The sequence below is a fragment of the Ovis canadensis genome, chromosome 15, assembly GCF_042477335.2.
Source record: "Ovis canadensis isolate MfBH-ARS-UI-01 breed Bighorn chromosome 15, ARS-UI_OviCan_v2, whole genome shotgun sequence".
Classification (NCBI taxonomy): Eukaryota; Metazoa; Chordata; class Mammalia; order Artiodactyla; family Bovidae; genus Ovis; species Ovis canadensis.
Window position 1 is genome coordinate 25649491 of NC_091259.1, and position 16230 is coordinate 25665720.

At 34.8% G+C, this 16230-nt stretch overlaps 1 protein-coding gene across 2 annotated transcripts in view; it reads left to right on the forward strand.

Moving 5' to 3' along the window:
* The window catches only part of ATM (ATM serine/threonine kinase), a 154424-nt gene that overhangs the window by 36839 nt on the left and 101355 nt on the right, over nucleotides 1-16230 (forward strand). For both annotated transcript variants that reach the window (XM_069554949.1, XM_069554948.1), the window contains 10 exons: nucleotides 36-205; nucleotides 1547-1918; nucleotides 2680-2871; nucleotides 3612-3707; nucleotides 4796-5021; nucleotides 9588-9713; nucleotides 10268-10393; nucleotides 11249-11338; nucleotides 13596-13767; nucleotides 14585-14784. In XM_069554949.1, the coding sequence (XP_069411050.1) occupies nucleotides 36-205; nucleotides 1547-1918; nucleotides 2680-2871; nucleotides 3612-3707; nucleotides 4796-5021; nucleotides 9588-9713; nucleotides 10268-10393; nucleotides 11249-11338; nucleotides 13596-13767; nucleotides 14585-14784 (1770 nt within the window). The remainder of the gene's footprint in view (nucleotides 1-35; nucleotides 206-1546; nucleotides 1919-2679; nucleotides 2872-3611; nucleotides 3708-4795; nucleotides 5022-9587; nucleotides 9714-10267; nucleotides 10394-11248; nucleotides 11339-13595; nucleotides 13768-14584; nucleotides 14785-16230) is intronic.

The following is a 16230-nucleotide window of genomic DNA, read 5'->3' on the forward strand; positions in this document are numbered from 1 at the left end:
CAATATTAAATATATTTTCCTTTGTTATTTTTCAGGTTTTTAATGAAGATTCTAGATCTTTGGAGATTTCTCAGTCTTACACAACCACACAAAAAGAACTTACTGATTACAGTGTACCTTGCAAAAAGAGGAAGATAGAATTAGGCTGGGAAGTAATAAAAGATCACCTTCAGAAGTCACAGAATGATTTTGAAATTGTACCTTGGTAAGTGTTCTTTTTTTTCTCTTTCAGTGTCATTTTAGTCTCATTAATTTTTCTCACAAGACCTCCAGTAGATTCCTTTACCTCATTGGCCTAGCCAGAACTAGGTCACACTTGGCCACTCCCAAAGCAGTTACTGACTAAAGGGGAATGTCATGCTGAGATAACCACTTACTGAGATAACCAGGATCTGGTGAGATAACCACCTTCATGACTCATCTCCTGGGGCTAGAACTAGGGCCTTTCCTATGCGTATTCCCATAGCAAGAAGGAAGGGAGAAATGGCTGATTGGAGGGCAATCTGTACAGTGTGCCTCTTGGAATTCACTGAGTTCTATACCTCAACAGAAAGAAATTTTACCATGCATAGCACCTTCTAATATAATTAAATTAGGAAGAAATTAAAGATAGCATTCAGAATTTGGAGAATAATTTGAACCTTATTCCGTGTTAAAGGCACTTTTTATTATTTGCTCTGTTCTTTAGTCTTACATAGCATTCACAGTTATTTAAGTAATTATATAAATTGTGGAATTCTGTGAAATCACAAAGTTTTAGGTCTAGTAGGAATCTATAGAATTCTTACAGTTCAGCCTTTTTTGTTTTACCAAAAAGAAAACTGCAACTGAGAAAGGTTGAGCAGCTTGCCTAAGAACAGTTACAAATTCATAGATTAGTCATACTTTTGTGAATAATGTTCTATGATTTTTCCCATGTCAATGTAATATTTAAATATAGTTGAGTTGTTAGGGGGGGATATATATTGATTTTGATACTTACTGCCAAATTCTTATTTATTTCCTATAGTTGATGGTACCTGTTTCATATTCTTTAATTTGTCCATTTGGTGAGGTCATTTATTGAACACCTACTATGTGCCAGGCATAAGGGGTAGAGAGTGAATAAGTTATAGTTCCTATTCTTGAGTCGCACACATTCTAGGGAACTGGCAGCAAATACTGAATTAACTGAATTAATGTCGGGGGAAACATTTCTTTTTTGGTTTTTGTTCTAAAGGTATGTTGTTGGTGGCTGAAGGGCAGGGAAGTGTGCAGTAAGAAGTAGAATATTGGTAATTTAGTTATTTATAAGCAAATTTAGTTATTTGTAAGCAAAATATGATAGCTTACCCAGCTAGCCAAAATGTTGTCAATCTTCTTGCCACTTTAGGAAGTAGGACCAAATAATTACTAACAGCCAGTTTATTTTGAGGGTAGTCTGGAAAATGATGATGACAATGTTCTAATTAGGATATTGTATGAGTACTGTGTCTATATATTTATTTTCTTTTGGCATCTTAATGCAGTAGAATAATTTTCAAATTATTTGTACTTTTTTTTTTAGGTTACAAATCGCAACTCAATTAATATCAAAATATCCTGCAAGTTTACCTAACTGTGAGTTGTCACCATTACTAATGATACTATACCAGCTTCTACCTCAACAGCGACATGGGGAACGCACACCATATGTGTTACGATGTCTTATGGAAGTTGCATTGTGTCAAGGCAAGAGGTCAAACCTAGAAAGCTCCCTGAAGTCAGATTTATTGAAAATCTGGATTAAAATTTGGTCTATTACTTTTCGTGGTATAAGTTCTGAACAAATACAAACAGAAAACTTTGGCTTACTTGGAGCCATAATTCAAGGCAGTTTAGTTGAGGTTGACAGAGAATTCTGGAAGTTATTTACTGGGTCAGCCTGTAGACCTTCATGGTAAGTTGACTATTAATTATATTTTGCAGCATATATTTCCTGATTTTTGTAATTTCTAACTTCAGTTAAAAATATGTTAAATTCTGTTTCAGATTCTTTCGTTTGTTAAGGAAGTCTTAATAAATAAGTTTGAAATATGAAGAGATGACTAAACCCAGTTTTAAAGATTACATATCTGTTTGCTCATAAATAGAATAAACTATTTCTTTTAGTATTGCATACTGTTACAATAAGATAGTACTTAGTCAAGAATTTTCTCAAATGTAGTCGAATTTTTTGTGCTCATTTAGTCCATAAAAGTTTATATATCTACCGTGTGCCAGGACATGTCCTAAAAATTGACCACAGAGTAGTAAAGAGATACACATGGTCCCTGTCCCTCTAAGAGCCTAATTGTTTTGAAACTGAAGTATAGTTGATTTACAATATTGTGTTAGTTTCTGGTATATAAGCAAAGTGATTCAGTTTTTTCTATATGTGTGTGTATATATATATATTGTTTGTTTATTATATATATATATATATTGTTTGTTTGTTTCGTATTCTTTTCCATTATGGTTTATTACAGAATGTTGAATATAGTTCCTTCTGTATATAGTAGGACCTTGTTGTATATCTATTTTACACATAGTAATTTATGTCTGATAATCCCAAATTCTTAATTTATCTCTCTCCCACCTCCTTTTCCCTTTGGTAACCATAGTTTGTATTCTATGCAAAAAGTTTACTTTTAATATTAATTGTCTTTTGTTTTGCGACAGTCCTGCAGTATGCTGTTTGACTTTGGCACTGACAATCTGTGTAGTTCCAGAATCAGTAAAAATAGGAATTGAGAAAAATATATGTGATGTAAGCAGAAATTCTTTAAAGGAATTGATAATGAAATGGCTCTTATTCTGTCAGTTAGAGGATGACTTTGAAGACAGTACAGAACTACCTCCAATTCTTTGCAGGTAATTTGAGTTCCTTAGCATGCTGCTGCTTTTTAAATTTATTTTGTAAGGTGCTCTCCATTTCTTATTTGATACTAGATGGCTTTATTTTGCAGTGATTTTCCAGGATTTTCCAGAATTAGTCCTAACTATTAAGCAGTCCCTTTGTTTTTATAGTGTTCTGTGTCTTTGTACCTGAATCTTTGCCCAAGTTCTTTTACTTTGTTTTCTCTCACTACCTAGACCAGTGAGAGTTACATGTTTATGATTGTCCCTGAATAGGTCCATCTGAACATACATCCACTCAGGTATATCGTGGAATCATAAGGAGAATGCTTTCTGGGCTAAATATGTTAAATTAATGAGGGAAAGAAATGAAAAAAGACAAACTGGTACTTAAGCACTAAAATGGGGAGCAACTTGCCCACTTAACCTTTCCTCAGTCAGTAATTGGAACTGAGTGATTGAAGGGGCTCCTCTGGATCCTAGTGATTTGACTTTACTTTCACAGTTGTTTGGGCTCTTTGAAAATTGAATGTGGTCCTATATCTACAAGTCCTGAAAATGATAGTAGCAAAAAATTTATGTTCCTTAAGTACTTTTTCAATTGTTAAGAAATTTAGTACAGGTGGAAACAGTTTTAATTTGGGGTCCAAATTTTAGAGATCAATATTTTTAGTTAAGCGTGGGCGTTTAAGTTTAAAGAATGCTTTAAATGGCTTTTGGTCTTTTAAGTAAAGATCTATATTTTTACTTCATAGTAATTTTCCTCATCTTACCCTGGAGAAAATTCTCGTGAGTCTCACTATGAAAAATTGTAAAGCAGCGATGAATTTTTTCCAAAGTGTGCCAGAATGGTATGTTTCCTAATGGAGTTCTGTGTTGTTTTAATTAACAAAGATAATAATTTTAGCAGAGTGGTAGCTACATCTTAAAAATTGTGAACCAAATTGGTCAATTAAAAAAATTATAACTGTTAGGCAAGGGAAAATTTCTTAAGTAAAATTTCTTAATTAAATTTCTTTTATTTCAATAATTATAATTTATGTTCTGTAATGTATTTATGATGGGATATTAAGAACATAAACACCATGTGGGAAAGGGTTTTTCTATATGTCAAGTAAAATCTGAATGACTACTTTAAAAACTAATGATAATTTAGTATAGGGAAAACAAAAATCTAAAAACCCCATTTTGGTCGATTGGCTAGAGGCTTATGTTTATCACTGTGACTGAAAATGATTCACTGGCATGAAGTTTCTAGTCTTTCTCAAGAGGGCATAATACGAAATAAATCTACATTTTGGAGAAATGTGAAAAAAAGGGAAAAGTTTTCAGACAATTTGTTTTTCATTTTCTTTTCTTTATTTATTTGGGTGCCTCGAGTCTGAGTTGCGACACGTGGGATCTTTTATTGTAGCATACAGACTCTCGGTTTGGCACGTGGGCCCGGTAGATGAGCTCTCTAGTTGTGGCAAGCAGGCTCCAGAGTGCACAGGCTTAGTGCTTGCCACGTGAAAGCTTAGTTGCTCCACTGCATGTGGGATCTGACCAGGAATCAAACCTGTGTCCCATGCATTGCAAGGCAGATTCTCAACCACTGGCCCACCAGAGAAGTCCCTTAGATAATGTTATTCTTAATGTTTATATCTATTGTTAATTAATGTTTTTTTGATATTTCCTGAATTTGCCTTTTAGATTGAGTCTTTTATTTCTCTTGTCCATTTGTTAGTGAAATTGCTACTGAATAATGAAATTCAATGTAAGTAGTTATCAAAATCCAAAGAAGAAAAGCATTTAAAAGAATAATTCACTAATTACATGAGCAATCTTTGAATAAAATAGATTCAGTGTTAATGCTAAGTTAATGTTTTATTTGATGCTGTATGAAGGTAAAATAGTAGACAATTTGATCTTATAAATTTAAAATCTTACTTCTTTAAAGTGAGCAACACCAAAAAGATACAGAAGAACCTTCATTCTCAGAAGCTGAAGATCTGTTTCTTCAGACAACTTTTGACAAGATGGATTTTTTAACCATTGTGAAAGAACATACAATAGAGAAGCACCAATCCAGTGTAGGCTTTTCTGTCCACCAAAACCTCAAGGAGTCACTGGATCGCTATCTTTTGAGACTATCAGAACAGCTTCTAAGTAACTACTCATCTGAGGTGAGATTTTTCAAGAAGAGCTAAAGCCTGTGTTTGATTCTACTTTGGTAGACTGTTAGGAAGGAGAAATAGTGTCAGGAAAGGCCTTAAGAATGATGAGAGGCTTAATTTTAAAAGCAAAGTAATAGCACATGTCTACAAATTGGGAAAAAACTTAGAATGAAAAAAGTAAAACTGAAGAAAAATAATTATTTTTTTAACCAGAAATTCTTACAGACATTAAAAAAGTAGATTTCTTTGGGTAGGTTAATGGGCAGTAATAATAGTTTTGAATATACGAATTATTTGATGAAAAAGAACCTTAATTCAGAGGAGGGAAATTTTATAAGAACAGAAAAGGACATAATTTAAACTAATCTAATAGATTTTGGTTGCACTTGAAAAGGGAGAGAAGTCATTGATAAATGAACTAACAGTCACCCATATTTAAGCAGTCATTTAGTGATGTCTTACATATCATTTCTGATGTCATCTTAAAATCAAAAAATTCTCATTGTGTGTGCTGTTCTCTTACCAAAACTCCTATGTCTTTCTACCCATTTCTATGTGTTCAAATAATCCACATGTCAAAATCCTCATGAAAGCCTTTTTTGATAATCTCAGCCATGTATCTTTTAATTTTCATGTTGTTGCTCAGTCGCTAAGTCATGTCTGACTCTTTGCAACCCCATGGAGTTGCATCCCAGGCTTTGCTGTCTTCTACTGTCTCCCAGAGTTTGCTCAGACTCATGTACGTTGAGTCAGTGATGCTGTCTAACTATCTCGTCGTCTGCCACCCCCTTCTCCTTTTGTCTTCAGTCTTTCCCAGCATGAGGGTCTTTTCCAGTGAATCGGCTCTTCATATCAGGTGGCCAAAGGATTGGAGCTTCAGCTTTAGCATCAGTTCTTCTAATGAATATTCAGGGTTGATTTCCTTTAGGATTTACTGGTCAATCTCCTTGTTGTCCAGTGGACTCTCAAGAATCTTCTCCAGCACCACAATTCAAAAGCATCAATTCTTTGGCATTCTTTATGGTTCAGCCCTTACTCTGCACATGACTCCTGGAAAAGCTGTAGCTTTGATTATATAGACTTTTGTTGGCAAAGTGGTATGTCTGCTTTTAATATGCTGTCTAGGTTTGTCATAGGAGCAAGCGTCTTTTAATTTCATGGTTGCAGTCATCATCTGCAGTGATTTTTGGAGCCCAAGAAAATAAAATCTGTCACTGATTCTACTTTTTCCCCTTCTATTTACCATGAAGTGATGGAACTGGATGCCATGATCTTCATTTTTTGGATGCTGAGTTTCAAGCCAGCATTTTCACTCTTCTCTTTCACTTTTATCAAGAGGCTCTTTAGTTCCTCTTCACTTTATTTGCCATTGGAGTGGTATCATCTGCATATCTGAGACTGCTGGTATTTCTCCCAGCAATCTTGATTCCAGCTTGTGATTCATCTGGACCAGCATTTTGTATGATGAACTCTGCTTATAAGTTAAATAAGCAGAGTGACAGTATACAGCCTTGTCATACTCCTTTCTCAATTTTGAACTAGTCATTTGTTCCATCTCTGATTCTAACTGTTGCTTCTTGATCTGCATATAGGTTTCTCAGGAGATAAATAAGGTGGTCTCGTATTTACATCTCTTGAAGGATTTACCACAATTTGTTGTAATCCATACTGTCAAATAGCTGAGAAAAGAAGAGAAGGTGAAAGGCAAAGAAGAAAAGGACAGATATACCCATCTCAATGCAGAGTTCCAAAAAGTAGCAGGAGAGATAAGAAAGCCTTCTTAAGTGAACAACGCCAAAAAAAAAAAAGAAAAACAATAGAATAGGAAAGACTAGAGATCTCGTCAAGAAAATTGGAGATACCAAGGGAGAATTTCATGCAAAAATGGGCACAATAACAGATAGAAATGATATGGGCCTAATAGAAGCAAAAGATGTTAAGAAGAGGTGACAAGAATATACAGAAGAACTATACAAAAAAGATCTTAATGACCTGGATAACCACGATGATGTGATCACTCACATAAGCCATACATCCTAGAATGTGAAGTCAAGTGGTCCTTAGGAAGCATCACTGAACAAAGCTGGTAGAGGTGATGGAATTCTAGCTGAGCTACTTCATAGCCTAAAAGATGCTGGTAAAGGGCTGCACTCAATACACCAGCAAATTTGGAAAACTTAACCAGTGGCCACAGAACTGGAAAAGGTCAGTTTTCATTACAATCCCAAAGGAGGGCAATGCCAAAGAAGGTTCAGACTACCACACAGTTGTACTCATTTCACATCCTAGGAAAGTAATGGTCAATATCCTCCAAGCTAGGCTTCAACACTGTGTAACAGAACTTCCAGATGTACAAGCTGGATTTAGAAAAGGTAGAGGAACCAGAGATCAAATTGCCAACATCCATTGGATCATAGAAAAGAGCAAGAGAGTTCCAGAAAAGCATCTACTTCTGCTTTATTGACTACTTCTGCTTTAATGAGAGTTGGACCATAAAGAAGGCTGAGCATGAAGAAATGATGCTTTTGAACTGTGGTGTTGGTGAAGACTCTTGACAGTCCCTTGGACTTCAGGGAGATCAAACCAGTCAATCCTAAAGGAGATTAACCATGAATAGTCATTGGAAAGACTGATGCTGTGCTTGCTTCGGCAGCACATATACTAAGACTGATGCTGAAGCTGAAGCTTCTAGCACTTTTGCCACCTAATGAGAAGAGCTGACTCATTGGAAAAGACACTGATGCTGGGAAAGATTGAAGGCAGGAGGATAAGGGGATGACACACTGAAATAGTTGGGTGGCATCACCAGCTCAGTGGACATGAATTTGAGTAAGCTCTGGGAAATGGTGAAAGAGAGGGAAGCCTGGTGTGCTGTAGTCTATGCGGTCACGAAGAGTCGGACCCAGCTGAGCAACTGGCCTTAACTGAACTGAATACTGTCACAGGCTTTAGCCTAGTTAATGAAGCAGAAGTAGATGTTTTTCTGGAACTCCCTTGCTTTCTCCATGATTCAACGAATGTTGGCAGTTGAATCTCTGATCCTTCTGCCTCTTCAAAACTTACATTTTACACCTGAAAGTTTCCAGTTCACATGATGTTAAAGTCTAACTTGAAGGACTTTGAGCCTAACCTTGCTAGCATGTAAAATGAGTGCAGTTGTATGGTAGTTTGAATACTGTTTGGCATTGCCTTTCTTGGGATTGGAATGAAGACTGACCTTTTCCAGTTCTATGGCCACTGGTGAAATTTCTGAATTTACTGACATTGAGTGCAGCATTTTAACAGCAGCATCTTTTAGGATTTGAAGTAGCTTAGCTGGAATTGCATCACCTCTACGAGCTTTGTTTTGTAGAATGCTTCCTAATGATATCCAGCTCTAGGTGAGGGACCACACCATCATGGTTATCCAAGTCATTAAGACCTTTTTGTATAGTTCTTCTGTGTGTTCTTGTATAGTTATTCTGCTTATCCTTGGACAAAAAAATGGCAACCCATTCCAGTGTTCTTGCTTGGAGAATTAATGGACAAAGGAGCCTGGCAGTCCATAGCGTCGCAAAGTGTCTGACATGACTGAACAACTATCACTTACTCACTCTGTATTTTTGCCGCCTCTTCTTAATGTCTTCTGCTTCTGTTAGGTCCTGACAGTTTCTGTCATTTATCGTGCCCATACTTGCACAAACTGTTCCCTTGGTATCTCCCAATTTACTATGCTAGAAGCTCATTAAAGGGCATATATAATTTCTCTTGATCTTTGTATCTTCTTCAATACCTTATTATACAATAAATCTTAAAGTATTTGTTGACTAAAATAAAACCTACAAGCTACTATGGCTAGATTCAGTAGCCATAACTTATGATCCAAAGAACCAGAGAGAGGACAACATGCCTATTTGATCTATCTTGCTCTTAATTACTGTCTTTCTTCTGGATTACAGTTACAACTACATTCATTACAGAGTAATGAGATCTCCTGTGATTTTTCCTAAAATGCCATTTCATATAATATAGGAACAGAAAAATCTGAAAATCTTTTTTTTGTTTGTAACGTTTGCACATTTCTTACATAATTCTATAAAATTGGTTGACAGTAGCTATTGGTAAAAATATCTTGTACTTGTCTGTGGAGTTTGAAAACTGAGTAAATCAAGGTCCTTATCTCTTAGAAACTGAAAATGTCATTTTAATGTCTCTTTTTATGAATAAATCTGATTTCTGCTCATGTTCTAAGAACTATAGATAGTTATTTGCCTATCAGTTTTTTCTTTCTTTCTTCCTTACGTTAGATATTTAAGGACTTATGTGGGCAATACACCGAGCCACTTTAGAAAAAGATGTGTTACTTGGCCATCAGGACATACTTCTGTATTTCCTGAGAACCCTGGTTATTACAGCTCTGCAGGGATCCCTTAGATGTTTTTTAGAGATGATCAGAATTATGGCACTATTAATTTGTTTAACTGTAGTTTTTAATGTGAAGACAAAATTTGCTCTTGCAAAAAACAATAGTACTCCAAATGATTTATGAAATATATAACTTTTTATTCTGTATACTTGAACTTTTTATATTTTAAGACTTCAAATTCAGAGATGTTTGTCCGGTGTTCAAGTCTTTTGGTGGGTGTTCTTGGCTGCTATTGTTACCTGGGTGTCTTAGCTGAAGAGGAAGCATACAAATCAGAATTATTCCAGAAAGCCAAGGTAGGAAGATTTATATCAATAGTGTTTTGGATTAATTTGAATGAAATATATTCCTGGGAAAATTGGTATATTTGTTTGGAAAACAAACTATTATATAGGTTAACTGTTTCATTTATGTAGTCTGAGAGGAGATAATACTATGTCTCTTTTCTTAAGATTTGAAATTATTTTAAGCCAATATAAATGCAGCAATTGAAATAATATCATGTTGAAAATTAATCTCATTAACAAAAGTAAGGATTTTTATCTATCCTTTTAAAAAGTTTTTCCTGGAGCAGTTATCCTAAAGAATTCTTAATTAAGCATTAGTCAAATAATCTTTCTAAGCATGAAATTAACTTCTGTGTCTGGGTATTGTTTTGTCAGCTGTGTGATTTGTAAAGATAACATGGTATAAAATTTGTTGTTTTTAAAAAATTGTTCATTTTTAATTATGTAACCAAAATAACTTCTTGAAAGCATTAATTTTACCTGTTAAGTAAAACAAAAAAAAGCCTTCAATAAGCCTCGATTTTACCTGAAGTTTGGATTTTTCCTTCTTGTTTTCTTAATAGTCTCTAATGCAGTGTGCTGGAGAAAGTATCACTTTGTTTAAAAATAAGACAAGTGAAGAACCTAGAATTGTTTCATTGAGAAATATGATACATCTATGTACAAGTTGCTTACATAACTGTTCCAAGGTAAGATGTTCTTCCTGCTTGACAGTGTAGCCTCTCCAGGAGTTTGATAACTGGTTGATGTCCTTACTGTTTTGGGGGTCCATTCATAAGTTGAAATACTGATTTTAAATTAAATTGATAAATTAAGGTAGTATTCAGATGAATAAAGCAGCAGGTAATCTGAGTTTCTCATGAAACTAACTTCACAAAACTAATATTCTCAGGAAAGTTTCTGAGATTGTCTTACTCCTTTTATATAACAGCTAGTTGATAACTTATTGCCAGTGTACTTTCATTCATTTAATAAAAGCTTTTTGACTGCCAGGTATGAGATAAACTATTCAGGCACATATGTTACCCTCTTCTGCCCGGATAGACTTACATAAAATTTAGTGGAAAGATTGCTGCTATGTGTAATCTCTGTTTTGATTTGAAGGAGGCCTGACGGGTATTCAGGCCAGAGTATTGATAATAACTGGAAACATCTTCTAAAGGTAATGTTAAGTACATGGCCATATCAATATTATCAGCATATATTTTTAGAAGTGTTTTTTGTGGGGTTAAAAGGGGAAGGAGAGAATGGAAGCTATGACTATTTCCTGTGTGTGTTTAGGGGCAGTAGCTGGTATTTTACTTTAATGCTGTTTGTATCCAATACAAGGTATTTGCTACAGTTATTATTACTTTAAGAAAAGAGGTTAGTATTTTTGAAGCAATGTATGTCTTGTTCCTAATAGTAAACTATTTATCCATGCTTATTCTGATAGAGAATTTCCAGTATAAAAGAAAGTGTACATTTTATTCACTAAGAGAAAATATTATCTGTGAAGAATAATTGTTTTTATATCTTTGCTTGCTGTTTTCTCTTAATTACAGCACAGTCCAAATAAGATTGCATCTGGCTTCTTCTTACGATTATTAACATCAAAGCTAATGAATGACATTGCAGATATTTGTAAAAGTTTAGTAAGTATGCTTCCTGTTTTACTATCATATTTCACTGACTCTAACATACTTTTTATAACTTTGAAATTTCTTTGCAAAGGGATGTATCGCACAGTATATGGCATCTTATACTTTAAAAATGTGGAAATTTAATAAAGTTATTTGGTTTGCAGGAGAGAATGTATTTGCTTCTTATTATCAATACCATAGTGCTTGTCTGTTAATTTCTCAATGAGTAATAATAGACCAAGTGGTTGGAAATTAATCATTCAGACTCAATACTTTTTTCTGTATGACGTCAGTTCAGTCTCTCAGTTGTGTCCGACTCTTTGCAACCCCATGAACTGCAGCACGCCAGGCCTCCCGGTCCATCACCAACTCCTGCAGTCCACCCAAACCCATGTCCATTGAGTTGGTGATGCCATCCAACCATCTCATCCTCTGTCATCCCCTTCTCCTCCTGCCCTCAATCTTTCCCAGCATCATGGTCTTTTCAAATGAGTCAGCTCTTCGCATCAGATGGCCAAAGTATTGGAGTTTCAGCTTCAACATCAGTCCTTTGAATGAACACCCAGGACTGATCTCCTTTAGGATGGACTGGTTGGATCTCCTTGCAGTCCAAGGGACTCTCAAGAGTCTTCTCCAACACCACAGTTCAAAAGCATCAATTCTTCGGCGCTCAGCTTTCTTTATAGTCCAACTCTCACATCTATACATGACCACTGGAAAAACCATAGCCTTACTAGATTGGCAAAGTAATGTCTCTGGTTTTTAATATGCTGTCTAGGTTGGTCATAATTTTCCTTCCAAAGAGTAAGCGTCTTATAATTTCATGGCTGCAGTCACCATCTGAAGTGATTTTGGAGCCCAGAAAAATTAAGTCAGCCACTGTTTCCACTGTTTCCCCATCTATTTGCCCTGAAGTGATGGGACCAGAAGCCATGATCTTTGTTTTCTGAATGTTGAGCTTTAAGCCAACTTTTTCACTCTCCTCTTTACCTTTCATCAAGAGGCTTTTTAGTTCCTCTTCACTTTCTGCCATAAGGGTGGTGTCATCTGCATATCTGAGGTTATTGATATTTCTCCCAGCAATCTTGATTCCAGCTTGTGCTTCCTCCAGCCCAGCATTTCTCATGATGTACTCTGCATAGAAGTCAAATAAGCAGGGTTTTAATATACAGCCTTGACATACTCCTTTCCCTATTTGGAACTAGTCTGTTGTTCTATGTCCAGTTCTAACTGTTGCTTCCTGACCTGCATATAGATTTCTCAAGAGGCAGGTTAGGTGGTCTGGTATTCCCATTTCTTTCAGAATTTTCCAGTTGATTGTGATCCACAGAGTCAAAGGCTTTGGCATAGTCAGTAAAGCAGAAATAGATGTTTTTCTGGAACTCTCTTGTTTTTTCGCTGATCCAGTGGATGTTGGCAATTTGATCTCTGGTTCCTCTGCCTTTTCTAAAACCAGCTTAAACATCTGGAAATTCACAGTTCACATATTGCTGAAGCCTGGCTTGGAGAATTTTGAGCATTACTTGCGTATAACATACCGAAATTCAAAAGCATTCTCTATTCATAAAAACAAAAACCTTACTAGACAAGCAACATATATTTTTCTTTTTCATATCAATGGTTTGCATACTTCTTTGTCTGGAACAGTGCCTGGCACATAGTAGATATTCAAATATTTAATAAGTGAAAGAATATTCTGTAACGATTATTTTCATTTAATGATAAATCTCGGTCATCTTTCCATGCTGCTTTATAGAGTTACTTATTTTCTTGTTTTGCACCAATGTGGTGTTTCATTATATATGAAAATAGCATATGTGTATTTTAACCCAACTGATCTTAATTAAAATTGTAAATGGTTTTTTTTTTCTCCAAAGATTCTGCAGTAAATTTCTTAGTTTTGTATACTTCTTTTTGTGCCTCTGAAGGATGTAGGAAAATTTTAGAAATGGAATTTCTTGTTCAAATGGAATATGAATTTTATTGATACTTTTTGATAGATATTGTCATTGTCCTCCAAAATAGTCATACTCTCCTCTATATAGTCATTATAATCTTACCTTCATCCTCATCAGTTTGCAGTATTATGAAGTTTCTTAATGTAAGAAGTCATTTGTAAAGATTGTGCATTATTCTGCTATATAGACAGTACAGATTATATATCCATTTTATACACCTGATTCTTGAATTGTTTGATTAGGTCAATTTTAACTGCAGAGTACTTCTGAAAGAAGCCAGCTTGAAACATCTTTCTTTCTCTTGTTTGAAGGCATTCATTATCAAAAAGCCTTTTGACTTTGGAGAAGTAGAATCACTGGAAGAAGATTCTGATGAAAATCAAATGAGGATGGAGGATCAGTCATACGCGAGTCTATTTAATGATTCCCCTGCTAGTAGTGTTACTGATGCAAATGAATCTGGAAAGAGCCAAATTACTATTGGTAAATACATTTTATTGCATGAGATTTTTTTTTTACCTTTCTAGTATTATTTGATATTATAAGACTTCATATATACTATTTTGTGCTCATTTTATTTGCTTTTTGGGATTGTTCCCTTTCATACAGTTTAGAATTATCTCACATTTAGTTGAATTTATTATCAGTTTCCTATTTTATTCTTCATGGGCGAATTTAAAATAATTTCCAAAGAATAAAAACATTTTTGGACAGCTAAACATATTGGTTATTTGGAAATAATAAGCAGGATGTGCAAAAGCACCCATAATGCAATCGTTGTTTACCTTTTTTCTGTTATTTCTGCATAGACCCATATAATTCAAAATTATAATCAGCATCAATATTCAGATACCTTTTTATACCTTTGTCTGTTTTCTTTTAACATTAACTGGAAGCAGTTTTTTCATTTAGGTACTTGTGCTGTTGATAATCATACTTTTTAATGGCTGTATAATAGCATATTTAACATACATACCATAATTTACTAGGCCATTTTTTTTTGTCAGAAATCTACATCCCTTTCTAATGGTATTGCAGTGAATATTTGCCCATGTAGATTTTTCCGTAGACTATTTTTTGATGACAGAATCCTAGAGTAACCTTTTATAAAGAATTTTGAAGCCTTTAGGGTGTAATCAAATTTATTATAGTTTTGCTTTCCATATATTTTTATTTCTTTTTCTGTTGTTCAGGGAAGGTACTTGTGTTAATGTTCAATGTATGTGGTTATTTTACACCTCTGTTAGCCTTTGTTTTTTTCCCATCTCTGTTAGTCTTAATAAGTGCTTTTTATTTTTAGGTGCCATGAATCCTTTAGCTGAAGAACATCTATCAAAGCAAGATCTACTTTCTTTAGACATACTCAAGTTCTTGTGTATGTGTGTAACCACTGCTCAGACTAACATTGTGTCATTTAGGGCAGCTGATATTCGAAGGGAATTATTAATGTTAATTGATTCTAGCATGCTAGATCCTACGAGATCTCTTCATTTACACATGGTGAGTTCAGTGAAAGAAATGCTTTGGGTGTACTTGATCTTGCTAGCTAAATGTAATGGACTGCCATATAAGAATCACATTGTTCCTTTGAAGAATTGAAATTGCTTCCTTGAGAAATGAATCTGAGGCTGTTATAAAATACATTTTTAGTGTATTGTGAAAACATTTAAGTGGATACTGTAACATTAAGACTTGAATGGACTTTGGATAGATTTCTTTTCTTTGGGTATAATTTTTATAAATTATTTTAACCAGGCCAAGAAGTACAGACTCTGATTGTAAAAATAATACATAACATTGTTATTGAAGCCTGAGTCTTGCCTTGACCTTGGTTTATATGCTTTAAAGTAATTTCAAAGTGGCTATAAAGTTAAAATACTACAGAATGCCCTATATTTCATTCCTAAGCCTCTGTAGGTAACATTTTGCTACATTTGACTTATCCTTCTCTGCATGCTATACCCATACACACACACACACAGACACACACACACACAGACACATAATTTTTTCTGTACCATTAAATATCACATATGATGCTGATTTACTTCAGTGTATATGTTCTAAAAACAGTGATGCTCTCCTATATAACTACAGTATCATCAAGAAATTAACATTGTACAGTTAATTATACATCAATTAACATTGATGTATAATCATCAAGAAATTAACATTGTATCATGTTAACTAAAAATTTGATTGTTTATTAGTTCCCAGGTCTGTTCAGTTTCTTTCAGTGTGGAAGAGTTGTTTACTCTTTCCTTATCTTTCATGACTATTTTGAATAATATAGCTGCTGCATAGAATCCTACTGTTTGAATTTGTCTCATATTTCCTCATTAGATTTAGACTTAATAAAAATAATCTCTTTCCTTTGCTTCCTTCATCAGCCTACTCATTTACTGATAGATATCTCCAATTCCAATCCAGCACTGTAGAATTTATTTTTCTCTGTCCATATGTGTAGCTCTCTTCCTAACAGTAAGAAATCTGGCTTTCCACTTAACCTCGATGGATTTGTTTACTTAATATTATTGCATATAACTTATCTCCTGACCATGGGTGCTTGGCCCCAGTGCTGGTGAACATGTTGGGGGATCTCCTGTCTCAGTGAGTATGCTGGATGAGTCTATGGTCATATCCCTAGTAACAGGCAGCAAGTTGGCAAACATATCAGGTGATTTCCCCAACCATGGGAAACATGCCGATTAGAATCCCTTGGAAATATTTAGGTTGAGTCCCTGATAGAATTTCTTGTCATATTCTAGCTTTGGTGAGCATCCTGGCTGATCATGTAGCTCTGGCAAATATGCTTAGTTGAGTCCTGTTTGATCCCTTGGTTTCAAACCTGGCAACACTCTAGTAATGTCTCTAGCCCCAACCAGCTGGGAGGGCTGTATGCTTTTCTGGGGCTTTGATATTAAAAGTCATTTCAAGACACTCACT